At 42.4% G+C, this 17,140-nt stretch overlaps 1 protein-coding gene across 3 annotated transcripts in view; it reads left to right on the forward strand.

The window, feature by feature from the left end:
* The window catches only part of FRMD4A (FERM domain containing 4A), a 609,448-nt gene that overhangs the window by 146,234 nt on the left and 446,074 nt on the right, over window positions 1-17,140 (forward strand). The window contains exon 1 of one of the 3 annotated variants that reach the window (XM_059184094.1): window positions 11,767-12,262. The exons of the other annotated variants lie outside the window; for them this stretch is intronic. Coding sequence (XP_059040077.1) covers window positions 12,230-12,262 — 33 coding nt within the window. The 5' untranslated portion in view covers window positions 11,767-12,229. Of the gene's footprint in view, window positions 1-11,766; window positions 12,263-17,140 lie in introns of those variants that run through there. 3 annotated transcript variants of the gene reach the window in all.

A 17,140-nucleotide genomic window follows, 5' to 3' on the forward strand; every position in this document is an offset into this window, starting at 1 on the left:
ATTCTTGCATTTCTGGAATTTTGCTGTGTGGGAATTAAAAAGTAAGTCAGTGACGTAAGCATGTTTGGAACAAAGGACCACATTCTGGAGATGCTGCCGTATCATCATCAATGTGAGATATTAAGCTTTCACTGTCTAGGGGACACTGTACCTAATGATGGAAGTGCAGAGTTGTAACAGCCTGTGCTTGAGGGTTACAATGCAGTTGATGGTTATAAGATAACAAAAGGTAACCTGAATTTAGTGTCTAATAGACATTACAGAAAAGAAGTGGGCTGCATTGATGAGGAGATGCTTCTTGCAGGGAGAAAGGTGGATGTGGACTTTGAAGGGAGCATTTAATTATTTATGAAGTGCTTATGAAATTATGGGCAGTGGGCCCTGTGTCTGCTTGATTTCACTGATAAATTAAGGTGGGGATTCTTGATAAGGGAGTAAAAGTGAGAAAGTGGGAATGGTGGTCTCCAAGTGGGAAAGATCAAATAAGTTTGGCGAGAGGGAAGATAAATAAGAGGATGTCAGGTAACTCTGAAAGGCAAATTAAGAAGTTTGAACTTAACTGTTGTGTAGTGGGGGGCCATTGCACATTTCTTAGTAGTGAATGCTATCTGCCCCATTGTACAATTTAAGAAAGAAATATTGGTGAAAGCAACCGTGGAGACCACTGACACAGCCCAGGCATCTGGTCTTGGGATCTTGGCACAGGAGGAGAGGCAGAAGGCAAGGATGTGGATAAAGTTGGCCAGGAGAATTATTACCATTGATGACAGCATTTGCAAAGTTTGGAGAGGGAGCTCATTTGGGAGAAGGAAGGTAGAAGTTGAGTTTGGGATGTATAAAATTTGAGGGAAGTAGAAGCATGTGGGGGTAGAAAGTATTAGACATGAGGAACTCGCATTATGGAGAATGCACCTTCTCACCATCCTCATGGGCAACTGGGCAGCCCACAGCCACACATGGCCTATGAGACGAATGGCACACATTATCTTCCCTCTTTAGGGAATAGAGAGATTGGCCACCACTGAAAACTACCTTCTGCCTTCTTACAGGGCCAGAGTAGTAATGGCTTTCATTTTCTGGTCCTTGTGCTAGGGGAGTGTGAGTTGTACATTTCTATTTGGCTCCATCTCTCTTTGTTTTATCTTTCTTTTTTCTGGCAAATTTATCTTTCTTTTTTTTCGGGCAAATTACTGGTATTGCTTACTTCCAAATATGTCATTCAGCAAGTGTTCATTGACTACCTCCGGGGGAAGGGCTCATCTTCTGCCCACCACACCTGCTTGGCCTTTTCCCTACATGCACTGATGGTGAATGGATGAATGGTTGGATACAGGTCAAAGCAAATGTCTATGGAGAGTTTCCAAGTCATTCCATCAGCATTGGTAAACCTGGTCTAAATAAAATACCTTCGTTTACAAAGGACATATAAGAGTATGCTGGAGAAAAAAGAATGTTGAATTCTTTGTGAGGAGTTACGTAGGAGATTCACTGAACTCCATGGGACTCAATTTACTTATCTGGGAAATGAATGGATAAACACTTCATAGAGAATTCCACTCCAATATCCTATGTTTTTATAGCATGGAGTTAGGCTTATGATGTCTTTGCATCATAAATTGTATAAATTGTATAAACACAATATGGATGATAAGCTATAAGCTGTCTATTGATTGTAAATCATTCTTAGAGAGTAAAACTTACATCCAGTTGACTAGTTGAAGGCCACAGCTCCCTTTCTGAGTCCTCAGGTGTGAATCCTGGGCTCAACCTGACAACACAGCCTCAGAGGCTAAGAAACCCTGTCCTCTCTTAGGAAGCTAGGAAGATAGTTAATAAGGAAGAAGGTGCACAGTCTACTCCTAAGGTTCACATGTGGATGACGTTGAATGAAAGAACAGCAGGGTTTTCAGACCATTGTATTTCCTTTATTTGATCCCATGAGTTCCAGTCCACACTTCTACCTACTCCGTTGCTCCACTGACCACAGATTCTGTGCAGCCGGTCCTTTGGCCTCCTCCTGTCATGACCACTGACCCAGGTAACTCCACCTTGGCTTTACTTTCACCTGCTGCTGTTTGGGAGCCATTGTTAAGTCTGTCTGTGCCTCACCGCTGTTACCGTTCTGTCCCTCTCTGTGGCAACTGGCCACTCCTGCTTCTGCTGGCTCTTGCTCAGCTCAGGCCATGCCGTTCAAGACTAGTCTGGATTACATTTCCCTCTTGTTTTGACTGGTCAGCCTTCTCTACTGTCACCACCATCACATCCCTCTAGAACTGCTGTAGAGGCCACTCCCTGATGCCTTGCTCTAATGTGGTTATCGGAGATACTCCATGTGGCTGCTGATTCCAGCTGCTGGTGCCACTCATACCCAGGTCCAACCCCGGGTCCTACTCCGCTGCCTTTGCGGCCACCCTATCACCTCTTCTGGCAAGAGCATTACGGATATGTGCGCTCACATCAATGTGTAGCTACTATGATCAGCCTCACCTGTAATGCTAACTGCTATCCTCATACTTCTTACCCATGGGCGATACTCCTCCCTACACTGAGCCTTTTTGTTTCCCTGCCACAAGAGGCCTGTGAGGTTTTAGTGATCTAGTTCTGTTTTGGTGGACTTATCCTAAGTCCTCAAGAGGATCAGAAAGAGTGCACACAGTGGCAGGACTTGCCCAGGTTTGGGCATCTGCTTCTATTGCAATGTTCTGATCTTTAGTACCTCTCCTTCTCCTTAGGGTGGTATCCCTTTCTCCAAGAACACCCTACTGAGGTCGAGGTTAAGTCACAAATATCTCTCATTGCAGATGTCTAGGACTAAATGAGAAGATGAGAAGAATCCATCTCTAAATCCTTCTTATAGGATCTCCCAGCAAGCAAGAGCCTTATTCAAATGGCATCTTCTAGGCTTCTTGAAGCAGACATGCAGATTAGACCCCACAGTGGCTATAGGCTACACCTACAGTACACATGCAAGGGAAAGGTAGATGGAATGATCTTGCTGAGCTGTATGCCTAGGAAAAATTTGTCCAGACACAGACCCTGGCAAAAGAAGACAAATATGTTCAATGGCCCCAGGTTGGTTTAACAAAGAAGAAGTAAGCGAAATCCAGGCCCAGCGACCCAGATTCAAAGCATTCCTCTCTCCTGGGGATTGTTTTCTTTCATTCCAAGTTCTCTGGTTGTGTAACTATCTAAACATATTCAGACAGGAAAGGGAGACACCCAACACTACGTTAGTGGTCATGTTTGTTTATGCTCCACAGTGCCCACAGATTTGCATCCTGGCCATCCATGCATAAGGATGCAGCAAGGAAATCCAGCACTTCCTTTCAAAAAAAGAAAAAAGAAATGTGACTCCATTCCCCAAACCTCTCTCCTTTCAAGTCTGACACATAGCCTGTGTACCATGCATCTGAGCTTCTTTGGGAAGAGCTCCAGGAGATATTTATTTCATGCAGAGGTAAAAAAGAAGTTGTGTCTTGCCCAGCCTGGGTATGTGCTTCTGTGAATATTCAGAGTGCCCCTTGGGAGATGAGCGTGGTGACTGGCACAGAGACCTTCAATCTTTGTTGAGCAAATGAATGCACTTAGATTGGAAAGAAAAGACCATTTTTCAGGAAGGTTTTGAAACATGTGAGAGTGAGTGGTTTTCCCATTTTACATTTAGTAGACTAGAAAGCTGCCATGAGAAGCTAAGAAGATAGTCAAGATCAGTCAGTAGGTTAGATAGAGAAAATGAGTTTGGATAGAAGAGTTTTGATGATCTGGTCCATTTCCTTTCCCTGCACCGTGGCTGGGTGATCATTCCATGACCACGCTCAGAAACCATAGCAAAGTTTTCAAGTTAAAATCTTTTTTTCCTGAAGCTCAGTTGCATACTCTCTTCATTTCTTTTGGTTCTTGTGATTAATTGCCATTATGCTTGAAGTCAGTACCGTTCACATTCAAAGTTGGTGCTCTCAGGTTCAAGCAGAGGTTCTGAATCAGAAGAATCATATTTTATTAGAATTGAGGCAGAAAAATTCCTCATGTCTGATTGATCCAAATACCAATGACTTCATGACCTCAGGCACTGGTGCCTCTTTTCCCATTTGTGAAAAAACATACTTTTGCTTCTAAAGCATGTTCTTAGATATCAAGGTTAAAATATAATTTGCAAAACAGAGTGTGCTTCCAGGATTTTTAATAAAAGAGGCCCATCAATATCTATCAATAACTTCATGATTTTGACACAGTAAGAAATTGAGTCAAAGCAATTATTTTCCTTTGTGCCTCAGGTCAGAACTGGCCAATGAAATTTAAGATGCAGAATTGATTTGAAAAACTCCTCAGAGCTATGAAAATAAAGCACATTCGGGCACGTTTATTGTTTGAAAGGTCACATTCCCAACATAATTCCACTATTAAGTAATCTCACTACTGTTAACTAAAGAGACAAGCAAGTACTGCTCAGGTATGTACACTTCAACTTAAAATAGTACATTACTTAAAAGAATTAGAATTCATAATATAAAAAAATTTCATTCAGGAACTTAATAAATTAATATATGCAACTTTTCATAAGAACACTGACAATATAAAGTGAACCATGCCCATTATTTGTGTATGGTGTGTAGATATTTTCAAATAAGGAAAGATGTAAATTAAGTCTTAAATTAAGAAAAATTGTGTCTGACGTCACATAACCTGGAGATCACAATTAGGTCTCTGCCTATCTCAGTGTTCTCACCTCTGTCCTCAAAGCTCATGTTACTTTCTGCCTCTAGATATCCTTTGTATGTGTTTCTCTCTCTGTCTGAGATCCGCTCTTTAATCCCACATTCCTCTCTACCCATCCCAACATCTCAGCTGCCCTAAGTCCCAACACAGGGACTTCATCTGTGTGGTCTTGGAGCCACAAGAATAGCCCCCTCAAGGCGGACTCACTCCACAGTGCCAGGTGAATGAGTACTTCCTTTCACCTTTGCTTCCACTTTAGTTGGCCATCCTTCTACACTAGATCTCCCTCCCCAATTGTTTAAGGCATTTTCATCTTCAGTCCTCAGAATTCTTCAAGAGTCATTACCTGTATTTGTGACCTTGGTAACCTCAGGACAGAGCCTCTGGCTAGACCTCACATACAGTAGGCTCTTTCTATAGGCTGAATGCTTGTGTCCTCCAAAATTCGTATGTTGAAGGTTGATCCTCAATGCGATGATATTAAGGGGTGGGCCTTTGGGAAGTAATGTGGTCATGAGGGTGGAGCCCATATGAAGGGATTAGTGTCCTTTAAAATAGAGGCCCCAAAGAGCTCCTTTGGCCCTTCCACTATGTGAGGAGATAGGGAGCAGGGGAGCTGTCGGTGGACCTGGAAGCAGGTCTTCACTGGATACTGAATCTGTTGGTGCCTTGATCTTAGACTTCCTGACCTCCAGAACTATGAGAAATAAATGCCTGTTGTTTTTAATCCACCAGTCCGTGGTATTTCTGTTATAGCAGCCTGAATGGACTGACACATTTCTTAACACATATGTGTGGCTTGAAAAAATCCCACAGCATCAGTGCCAAGCTTAGATAAGCTCTGTAGTTATTGATGTGCTTTTTTTAAAGGGTGTAAGATGGGGGGGTGGCTTTCACACCCGCAGATTGCAGGATGGGCTCATTAGAGAAAAAAAGTTTTTGTTCTGTTTACTTAGCTTTAGGATTCCAAGAAGTCTCAGAAGCAGAAACATGTGGACTCCCATCTCTATTGATCACTGTCATTTTTGTCCCATCCAAGTGCAGATTTTTATAAACAATTGCAAGGCAGCTTTTGAAAGTGACTTGTCTGAGGCCTGACCTTCCAGAATACTTTGAGGGGAAAAAAAAAAAAAAAACCTTCCTTCTTCATGATATGATACCCTTCAGCACCTTATTGCCTTATTTGGAGCTTTGAAGTAAGCACCATAACAGAAAGAAGACACCTTAAAAACGCTAACTGAATGCCCTGTGTCTCGGGAGGTGGGTAGAAAGGATTAGAGGAGTATCCAAGGGCTTCCCGCTCTTCCAGGGACTGGAAGGGAGAGTGCCAGCAGCTTCTTCAGCCTTTCCACCTGGATGCTCCTCTCAGCTTTTTTCTTATCTCTGTTCCCAGAGGTCCCCTAAGCAAACACTTGTGTAATGATCTGAGGCCAGGGCAGCTGTTGGTTGCCTGGCTCTTAACAAAAGCACTTAAACCAGAAACCTTAAAGAAAAGAAAGAAATGTAAATACCCCTCTCAAACACTTTGCAAAGTAATGTCACTCTGTTCTTTATACCTTTTCATAAAACACAGGGGTAGGTAGAGACCCATTTCCAGCTCAGGCGTGCACAATACAAGAAAGCAATTTTGTTCTTCCCACTGTAGCGTACTCTTTCAGAAAGGCAAGAGCTGCTGAAGGAAGTCTCCCAGGGCCAGAATCCAATTAACTGCTGTACTGATTGCTGATAACTTTAGGCAATCACTGTACTTTAGAAAATGGGACAGAGAATCTGAAAGATCATAAAGACAAGATGACTAATCAACCAAGACGTGGAACCTAACACCACTATTTTCTCTAGTCTTCCACAGTTTTCAAATGAAGATAAAGGAGGAAGAAACACTGGGCATGAAATGCCATAGGTCTTACACTCGGTATTTAGTAACTTAAGAGTGCTAGTCTCTGTGTCTGCAAGCTCAGATTCTGATCCATAGCTCTGGAAAATACTTGAATAATCATAAAGTATTTCCATCACTCTACATGATTTGCTCTCAGAGCTAGAGAAAAGTAGGAAAACTTGACATCTTTGAAGTTCTAAGTCCTGAATGTAGGTTTCTGGTTCTCATGTTATAGTTTAAGAACTCTGGTTGTTGTGTCCAGTAGCTGCGTAACAAATGTACTGCCTGGTGCCACACCACGGTAGATGTTGGGTGTTCGCAAGTGTGCACAGTTTCACTGATCTATACTGGGCTCTGCTGGTATTGGCTGAGCTTTCTCAGAAGTCTGTAGTTTGGCTTTTCTCTCATCCTCCTCTGGGGATCAGCAGACAAACTGGGCTGTGTACTATCAGGGACATTTTTAACCTTTTATGGGCACCATATTTGTTAACATCCATTCCATCAGCCAAGAGAAGCCACGTAGCCATACTCAGAGAAAGTGCGAGAGCATGACCATGTCTGAGTGGCAAGTGGCCTGGATGACAACATGCGTGAAAAACAGAGACTACATGATGAGATTTACCACAACACTTAATTCTCTCGATCTCAGTTCTCAGAGCTGTTAAATGGGAACAATAATACACCTTTGAGGGGCACCTGTGTGGCTTAGTTGGTTAAGTGTCCGACTCTTGATTTCTGCTCAGGTCGTGATCTCAAGAGTTGTGGGATCGAGCCCTGCATTGGGTTCCGCACTGGGGCATGGAGCCTACTTGAAATTCTCTCTCTTCCTCCCTCTTTGTGCCCCTCCCCAAATAATAATATACTTTTGCAAATGAAATGAGATGGCACATTGAAGCACTTAGCTCAAGGCTGGAACAAAGTTTGATGCTCAATAAATGTTTCTTTCTTTCTACTCACCTCCCTACTGTTGCAAAATGGAAACTATTACCTGCCACACCTAACAGGATTATTGTGAGGTTTTAAAAAGATAACACATGTGAGAGCTCTTTGAAAGAATGTCAGTCACTGTGTAATTTCTGTTTTGTAGCAACTTATAGAATGCGTATCCTTACACAGATAAAATATAAATTCAAGCATTGAGGAATTGAATCACAATTTTCATTGAGTGCTTTAGTTTAGCATGTAGTAAGTGAAAATTTTCTCTGTGATATATTTTGATAGTTACATTATAAAACAAAACAAATATATGTGGTCTAAGATGAGGGGCAGAGACAGGAGAAATTGAGAGCAGGTAGAGATTTATCGCCTTAGCTAAGTAACTCCCTTAGTGTTGCCCAAGATACCTGGAATCAGTCCAGGAGTAAGGTCTTTTCTATCCTTTATCACCTCAAAGCCTCATTCTTAATGAGGATGTTTCCCAATAGGAAATAAAGAATGATGAGTCACAGAGGAAAAGACCTAAGTGGTTGTCAGGTCACAATCCTCTTACCTTAATGAATCGAAAACCATTTATGAAGCAAGGCAACCCAATCCTCAGATAATGAACCTTAATTGTGCAACTGGCTGTGGTCCCCAGAGACTACAAGGGGCCTAAAGAAATTAACCTTGAGGCTGTGAGCTGTGGGAAAGAAAGGGTCAGTGTTTTCATGCAAGAGAGACTGGAAATCTGAGCCTCTGACAATGCCCTATCTAACAGTCTTTATATTTCCAAGTGCTCCTGGTCTAGAGACGTTTAATATGAGGTCCGTCCATCCATCCATCCTTCCATCCATCCAGCCATCCAGCCATCCTTCCTTCCTTCCTTCTTCTTTTAATGTCAAAATAAGGAAGAAGAATGGCTCAAAGGACAAGGGGATTTGCTTAGAGAGGTTGCATGGTACAGGACATTCCCATTGTAGCTCAAAAGCCCCCACCACACAGTGGAAATTCACCAAGTTGAATTGCATCTAAGACTCCCTTTCCCTGTGGTGCAAACTTAATTCCACCAGTTTCTATATATTTGATATTCACTGACCTTTCTTCCAAGGCTCAGTTAATCCAGATTGTAAACTCTGCCCTTTTTGAAGCTGAAGAGGCTCTCTTGAAACATGAAGTTGCAACCTGAGAGAACCCCAATATAAGGAAATTTGGGATGTAGAAACGTGAATGAGTGTTCTCAATACTAAATATTTGGGCAACATTGATCTTAATAGTGTTAGGACGCCTAATGATCTGATGATTGTTTACTAACATCACACATCTGTTGCATAGGTTAGAGTATTTCCTAAACTCCTCAAACCACTACCTCCTCTCCTCCTGCCCCCTCCCATCATTAAAGAAATCTAACTACTTAAGCTATAAGAGGTGGAGTAATCAGTAGTTAAAGGACTTGGAAATGAAAGTAACAAATTGGCACATCCCATTTTATAAATAACTGTGTAATAAATACGAGACTTGTGCTTGATAAGTGTCTTACATGGTACCTGGCTTGAGAGGGATGGCCAAAGTATATTGGTTCTATGAACAAGTAAGTGAATGAGGTACCAAAAGTTAACATAATGGCCTGAAATAATAAACTTTCAAATGTTTAATTTGGAGCCTCTGACTAATAAAGAACAGATCATTAAATATGCATTTTACTCTTTATATGTTGATAGAAGATTTGAGAAGGAGATGGTGTTCTCACTAGTAGTGGCCTCCCTGAGCTAAATGTAGGTCTGTTGTGTGCCAATTAACCAAAGCTTCTGCAAAATAGCAGTAAGAATGGTGCCTCCCTCATAGGAGGGCGCTAATCTAGGAAAATCTCTTAGTGCGTGCCTAGTACAAGGTAAATGTTTGACAACTGTTGTCATCTTCATCTTTATCATCACCATGAGCATAATTTCAAGATCCTGATATGGCTCTGGGTCCTGTTGATTCCCAGGGGTTGGTTTCGTCAGGGACCTCACAGACCACTATAAAAACATGGTGAACAAGCCCAGACTCTGGGGACTAGGTGGACTGGAATGTAAACAACCAGAGAAGTTACAATTTTCTTATGTGGTGTGATGATATAAGATATTCAAGATTCTTGGCTAAAGGCGCTTTCTCTAGCTCGGGAAGTCTATTCTAGTTCTGGAAACTATGCTTGGAGTTCAGCAGAAACCAATCAGTCTTAAACATGTTATTAGTCTAAATTTTTTTTTTTAAATCGTGACACCATCCCACTCAGTTCTACTGCTGTAACTAAAATTTAGGGTCAGAGTGATAGGCAGGGAATGATCTTTTGTGCCAAAGACAAAAAATGGCAAGGAGAAAGCTCTAGAGGAGTGATCCCAATTGGTAATTCTGGTGAGAGGGTCTCCAGGATTAGGAAGGGACAAAAAGACCAGAACAGAATGGCTCAAGAAAGAGTTGCTGAAAGTAAAAAACAAATAACAGATACAGCTTGTTCAAATCAGGAGCAATCGAACAAGATGAAAGCTGAACACAACATGTGGCATGAGTGATATCTCCACAATGGCCAGGGTAGCAAGTTTGTTTAAATGTTCGGGGCTAGTTAGTGGGACAGAGGAGGGATGGTATTCTGAAAACACAAGAGTGATTTCCTTCCCCACCCCCAAAATAAAGCCTTTGAGAGGATAGAGGGAGGGCTGGGAAAGAGGAGAGGAAATAAAATTAAAGATGGTGGTGAAGGAATGGAATTCTTATGAATAAATTAGTTTTTAGGGGAAGTTAATAATGGGTACCCAGTTAAGAAAAAGGTCAAAAGAGAGCAAAGCTATAGTGGAAGGGGAAATCTCCTAGTAGGGTTTATAATCCTATAGAGAAACACAGTAACATGGAAATAACAAAATGAGATGACAGATAGAAGGGCTTGATGAGTTGGTTGAGTTCTGTAGCAAGCCTACTACAAAATCGAAGGGACAGAGGCTTTCTCTGCTTTCCACTGTGTCACCTGAAGCTAAAATGTCCTGGCATGCAGGAGGTACATTCCATCTATTTACTGATTGACTGAATAAATAAAACACACAATCGAGGGACCCCAAACACTAGGACACTGAGTAAGAAAATGTAATGGTTAAGCCAATAACAAGGTCCAGAGGCCCCCAGAAATGGCAGAGACCTTTTATATAAGGGCAGAGTGTTGCACTCAATGTGTCGGAGCCATTGAGGATTTGTCAGGGTGTAAAGACTCTGGTCAAGGGCAGTAATAAGCACCTGGCAAAGTGAGAATGAGGTTGCAGACATGCACCTAAGTATAGGACAAAAAGGCTAAGAGAAGAAAATTAGGGACTAGCCAAGGAGTTGAATCAGGGTAATGTAGTTGGTGTAGAATCTGACGTTCTTTAGAATGCCGTTGTTTGAACTAGAGAAAACTTGAGTTAATCAAGGATTAAGAACTTGAGGAAAGGACCATCCTGACACCATATGGAGAACAGGTATAGATTGCCCCATGTTGAAGGTGTCTTGGGAGTCAGGCATAAATGTAGCAGGTAGAGAGGGACAAGTTCCATCCAAGGAACAAGGGGCGCAGGGTGTCAGCCTTAAATATCATTGATGAATTCATATACCATGGAATGTGCATACCATGTAATATGAAAGCCTTTGTAATGGTCAAATGTTCTTAGCCACAGGAGTCACCAGTTGAAGTAGAGATGTTGAATTATTCCCACATAGAGAATTCCCCAAGCATGAGAAAGTTCCAGAAAGAAAATCTTTTCTTTTCGACTTCATAATGCTGTGTAACCCAAGTCTTGGCAATATTTTCTCTCTGTCTACTTTTTACAAGTGGCCAGCAGTGCTGAATGAAATAGTAAAATCTAGTTTATCTGGAGTCCTGCACAACACACACACTTATTATTTTATGCTCAGCCGTTAGGAGCTGAGTCTATAAATCAGTTTTGAAACTTTTCGTAAGAAAAGTCTCTGCTCATATACTTCTAAACATCTGGTCAGACAGAAAAAATAAAATCCACTTACCTATCCAGATGCTATGTCAACAACTAGGCTAAACAAATGAGTATTTAGAAATACCTAAGAGGTGAGATTTCTTTTTCAGTTTTCAGAACACAAATCAGAAAAACAGCTGAGTAATGGTGACAAGTGGATCCACTGCTCTCAGGGTCCTGTTTCTTAAAAGAGCAATGAATGGGTAGCTAAAGCAGTGCCTTCAGCTGCCAGCTCTAGAGAGAGCAACCGCTACAGCTGAACCCTGGGAGCCGGGAGCCCCCGAGGAGCCGAGGATGCCCCAGCAAAGCTCAGCCCCCCTCTCCCCCTTTCCTGGGTGAGCCGCCCCTGTGGTTTGGTGCAGATCACTTTTCTTGGCTCAGATGCGGTACCTAAGACAGGGATCATTTGTCAAGTGAGCGCGCGGTACACAGGGAGCTCTAGGCAGATTATGGAAAGAGAGGGAGGAAAGGGAGGGAGGAGAGAGCTCAGGAGAGAGAGAAGCAAGAGAGGGAAGAGGGCGAGGAACGGAGTGGGCTTCTTCAGGAACAGCGCTTTCCAGGCACTGGAGATTCAAGTTAGACTGGGTGACGGTGCCTCGGCGCCGCCTGGGAGCAGGGAGAGACTGGCAACTCCCCGCATGGCTCTTCTCATGTGGGATGCTTAAGGACGGCACCCTGGAGAGAGTAACTTGGAGAGGAGAGGAACTGGCATGAGGATTCCACCAAAATGGAAGGGCTCCTGTCTCCGATGAGGACGAAGGTAAGGAGAGTGAATCTTAATTTCTTTTGATTCGGCTTGGACGTGCAGAGAAGGCAGCGGAGGTGCCGGAGCCTCTGTGAATGGGAGGCTCACTGAGCTTTTGTCTTGTTTCAGAACTAAGGCTTGTGAATGCAACTGGATCCCTGAAAGAATAGGCTAGCCTCAAAGGCAGAGCGATCTGTGGGAAGGGGAAAGAGGGGCGGGGGAGAGAACCATCTGTCAGTGTGGACAATGGGAATCCTAGTAAATGAGTTCTCCTCTCGCTTGATTAGACAGCCATATTTTAGAAGGATTTCCAGTCACTCTTCTTGGAGGCTGTGCAACCCTTGGAGCTGTTCATTGCAGGAACTACCAATTTCTCTGGCGGCGTTGCTGTTTAGCAGGAGGAGTGACACGTTTAAAGCAGAGCATGCCCAGCTCCTGCTGGAAATATCCTCTTTCCTCCTCCTCTTCTTCAGAGCAAGAGGGTCAGGGGATCCTCTGTGGAAAGTAGGTTAATGCATTCTGGAAGCCAGTATGTTCTCAGAGAGCTCCCAGACCTACAGAAAAGAATCCAGAGCACCAGACTTGCCTGACATCTTGAACTTGGTCCTGAAACGTTTAGAGATGCTCCCAGGGAACTGCTTACAGTCTCCTAGAAGCTCTGGAAACTTGTTTTTCTTGGCTGGAGTTTGCTTTTTCACTTGAGAAAGGGATGCCTTGGAGCTGGGGCTTTCCATTAAAAGCTCAGATGATGGGGAATCTATTTGATATTTGCTGCATCCACATATAACTCTAAATGGGTGGGCCAAAAGTTCTAAATAATGCTAGAAATAGTACTTTCTTTATTCAGAATTTTTTTTTTTTAAAATGGGGAAATTGGCTTTGTAACCACACAGCGTAGTTAAAGCCAATAGAGTAAGGCTTTGATTTACCTCTTCTCTTTGATACGCCTTTCAGTGATTCCAGTACAAGCATGTTGAATATATTTTTCTTGCTAGTTAATGAGCATGACCACAATGTATTAAGAAAATATTAGAACTAGGATCTTAAGCATGAAATCGTCCCGTCCTTTGGGAGAATTCCTGATCTCCCTCTCGTCTGATAGTCATTCTGGAAGGATCGCCCCAAGAGAGGGTTTGTTACCAGAGAGTCCAAATCCAGCCCTTTGGCTGCCTGTCCATCTGTTTGATCTCCGGTGAGATCCCGTCTGTGACCTGTTTGCTCTCACTGAGTATGTAGATGAAGTCCTGATGGTTGCAGGCTGCATATCTCAATCCAAGGGGGTGTGGAAACGGCAGGTACCAGTTCATAATATCTTGTACGACTGCAAAGAAAATGGCAAATGGCACCCTTTATTAATGGGTTAGTATATAAATACCTTAGGGGATGTTATTATAATCTGTTTATTTGACTAGTTTTTGAATTTGCTACCTCAGACCCTCTATCCCTGTACCATGCACACTCTGCTTCCATCGGATCAATGGATCTGAGCTCGTAGCCTTATAGGAGTACAACTCTCATAGACTTGGAGGGGAGTTCCCTATGTAAATGAAGCAGGACCCAAACGCTGCGTAAATCCCACAGTGGGCCGCTTAAAATGGCATGCTGTAGTAGGGGAGAAATAGATGTCAGGGGGTCAGACTACTCATATATTATATTTATCGTTTAATTTCACAGCACAGCTTGCTCTTTAACCATCTAGTTGTCTAGTGAATGTCGAAACTATGGGGGTTTGGGTCCCACCAAAGTTCAAACATAAAAATCTCATGTAGGAAACTGATTCTCATTCAAACCCTTTAATTTTTATATTTCAAGGGTGTGTGTGTGTGTGTGTGTGTGTGTGTGTGTGTGTGTGTGTGTTAAGTTCCTCCTGTGGATTCTTCTTTCATTTCTTTATTTCTGATGCTGGAAATTTATATATCCATAATGAAGATTCAAATTACACTTGAATTTGGCAACCTACAGTTGCCTACTCAGGGAACGGGACTTGACTATGAAATGAGATCCCATTGGTAAGACTCAGCTTTAGTTCCTAAATTGCTATGTCCTGTGTTGTTGAAATTGCCCAGTGATTTTTGAAAATTTACCCAAAGACTTATATCAGTGATAATGTGTTGTCATTTTTAAACTTTATCCCACATTATGCCTCATTAAGCCTATTCTAGAATATTCTGCTCCTCTAGTAAGGATTCAACTTGAAGTTTCTGATTTCATGGTATCATGAGAGCTGGACAAAGAAAGCCTCCTAGAGCTAAATTTTGGTGTGTTATGGTTACTTAATAACTTACTGACAGTTTAAAGCAAGTGTTGAGGTAAATTGGACATCATGCAGTAATTTCATTATGCCATGTAATAGACTTAACCAGTCTAAATCATGGGTGCTTAATGCATTTTTATCTGGGGATTTGCATAATTGGCACATAAATATGCATGAGATTAACTGGAAGTGGCAAAACAGGGTGGGCAAAATGTTCATGAGTGTGAAAATGAAGGCAGTTGCAAAGGGGGCACCTGAGCACACACTGTCTCCTGGGTGGTGGCCACACTTGACGTACCTAGAAACAGACAGGGCGGCAGCTGGCCTCCCCATGTCACAGGCAGTGTGTTGTCAGTGATACACAGGCTTAGCACAGCTTTTGGCTCTCGGCTGGATTCACTTGGGCACACTACTTATTCTTTCTTTTCTATATAATGCAATCTAGAGGGTCTCCAGGCTGATGGATATACTTCTGACTGGCCTCCTGGCAGGCCGCGACACGGACCTCAGGATTCTAACCATAACAAACGATGTTTGCAGAGGCAGGGAAGAAAAAGGGAAAAACGAGAGACGCTGATTGAGTCATTTCTCCTATGAGGGCAAAGGAAAGAATTTTTATAACTGTTCATCTTTGTGTACTTTTTAAAATGTGTCCTTTTCTGATTCGATTTTTAATCCACCAACCTCTGTGATTCTCTTTAATCCTGGGTGCATTCCCTCCAGTGAAGGAGGCTGGCAAAAAACATCCCCCCTCATCTTCGGCTTCTTGTGATTCCTGCTTGCCAGTGCCTGCTGTGGAGTTTTCAGTGAGCACCTGGCTAGGGCCATGTGTACTCAAGACAAGTCTGCACTCTGCAGGGAGTGTGTTCTGGGCCCGCTATGGTGTCAAAAGAGGATGAAGAAGGAAGGTGGAGAGAAAAGAGAAGAGGAAGGGAGAGAGGAGAAGGAGGGAGAGGAGTGGGGAGAGTGAGGTGGCTTGTTGGACGTCCATCTTTTTCTCCTTCGGTTTTATTGAGATATAATGACATATGGCACCGCTTAAGGCTAAGGTATACAAAGCCACGTAAGTTTATTTAACATCCATCTCCGCCTGTAGTTACCAAAAAATACCAAAAGTCTCTTTCCTTGTGATGAGGACTTTTAGTATTTCCTCTCTCAGGAACTTCCAAATATACCATACAGCATGGTTAGTGATAGTCGCATGCTGTACATTTCATCCTCAGGACTTACTGTTCTTATAACTGGAAGTTTGCACCTTCGGACCACCTTCCTCCCATTCCCTCCCCCGCTCCACACCTCTGGCAAACTCAGATCTGATCTCTTTTATTGTGAGTTTGGTTTTGTTTTCTGTTTTTTATTTGGAAAATTCTGCATGTAAGAGGGATCCCATCATGTTTGTCTTTCTCCGTCTGACTTCTTTCACTTAGCGTAATGTCCTCAGGGTGAGTCCATCCATGTTGTCGCAAATGGTAGAGTCTTCTTCTTTACAGTTGAATAATATTCCATTGTATATGCACATAATTTATTTATCCATTCATCTGTCCACAGATGTTTATCTCTTGTCTTGGCTATTATAAATAATGCTGCAGTGAAGATGGGGGCACAGGTATCTTTTTCAGGTAGTGATTTCATTTCCTTCAGATAAATACCCAGAAGTGGAATCTCTGGGTCTTATGGTAGTTCTACTTTTAAATTTTTTGAGGAACTGGAGGTCCTTCTTTGCATCCAAACAAGGTTATAGATGTTTATTTGTCTGTTTATCAAATGCTTGCACAGTAAGTGGAGAGTGGACCTAAATTAACCTCCCTAGAAAGACTGGAGTTTAAACTTCTACAAAGTTCAACTTGGCAATTTGGTGACTATTTTGTGGACTAGCTGGACTTTTTAGTTAGTGTGCTGTGATACTATTGTCTTTTTAAAAAATTTTGTTATTTGAGAGAGAGCTAGAGAGAGAGAGCGAGAGAGCGAGCACACACAGGGAGAGGGAGAGACAGAAGCCGATTCCCTGCTGAGCAGAGAGCCTGATCAGGACCCTGTGACCATGACCTGAGCTGAAGACAGATACTTAACCGACTGAGCCACCTTGGTGCCCTATGTTGTCTTCAATACCTGTTTACATCCATTTACAATTAGCTAACTTCCCAGAGAAGATGCTTGGTATCTGTCCAGACTTCCCTTATTGCTACCACAAAGTCATCATGTCTTCCTTTATTGCACTTCAGTTACTTTCTGGAAGGAATGACTTCAGATCTGTGTGCGTAAAGTTGTTTTCTAAGGGAAGTCTTCTGAAAGGATCATAAGGATCAGAAGACTTCTAAAGGAAGTCTTCTGAAAGGATCATAAGGAAGTCTTATGAAAGGGACATTTACAGGGAACTGGAAGCTGAGAGAATCAAGAATGAGCATTTGAATTGTGTCCTTCACGTGAGTCCAGCTCTTGCATAACCACAGTAAGTGCCACACATAGCTCCGGTGAGTCCAAGAATCATCCTTCTTCACCACACTGCAATTCAGGGAGCACATTAGATATAGATGTTAGATGGAAAAATCCTAAAATTACAGATAATGCAGATAGTGAAAGAAAGAATCAAAAGAGTACAATCAAAGGTTCTCTGGCTCATTAGACCAATAATCATACAG

Source organism: Mustela lutreola, chromosome 8, assembly GCF_030435805.1.
Source record: "Mustela lutreola isolate mMusLut2 chromosome 8, mMusLut2.pri, whole genome shotgun sequence".
Taxonomy (NCBI): Eukaryota; Metazoa; Chordata; class Mammalia; order Carnivora; family Mustelidae; genus Mustela; species Mustela lutreola.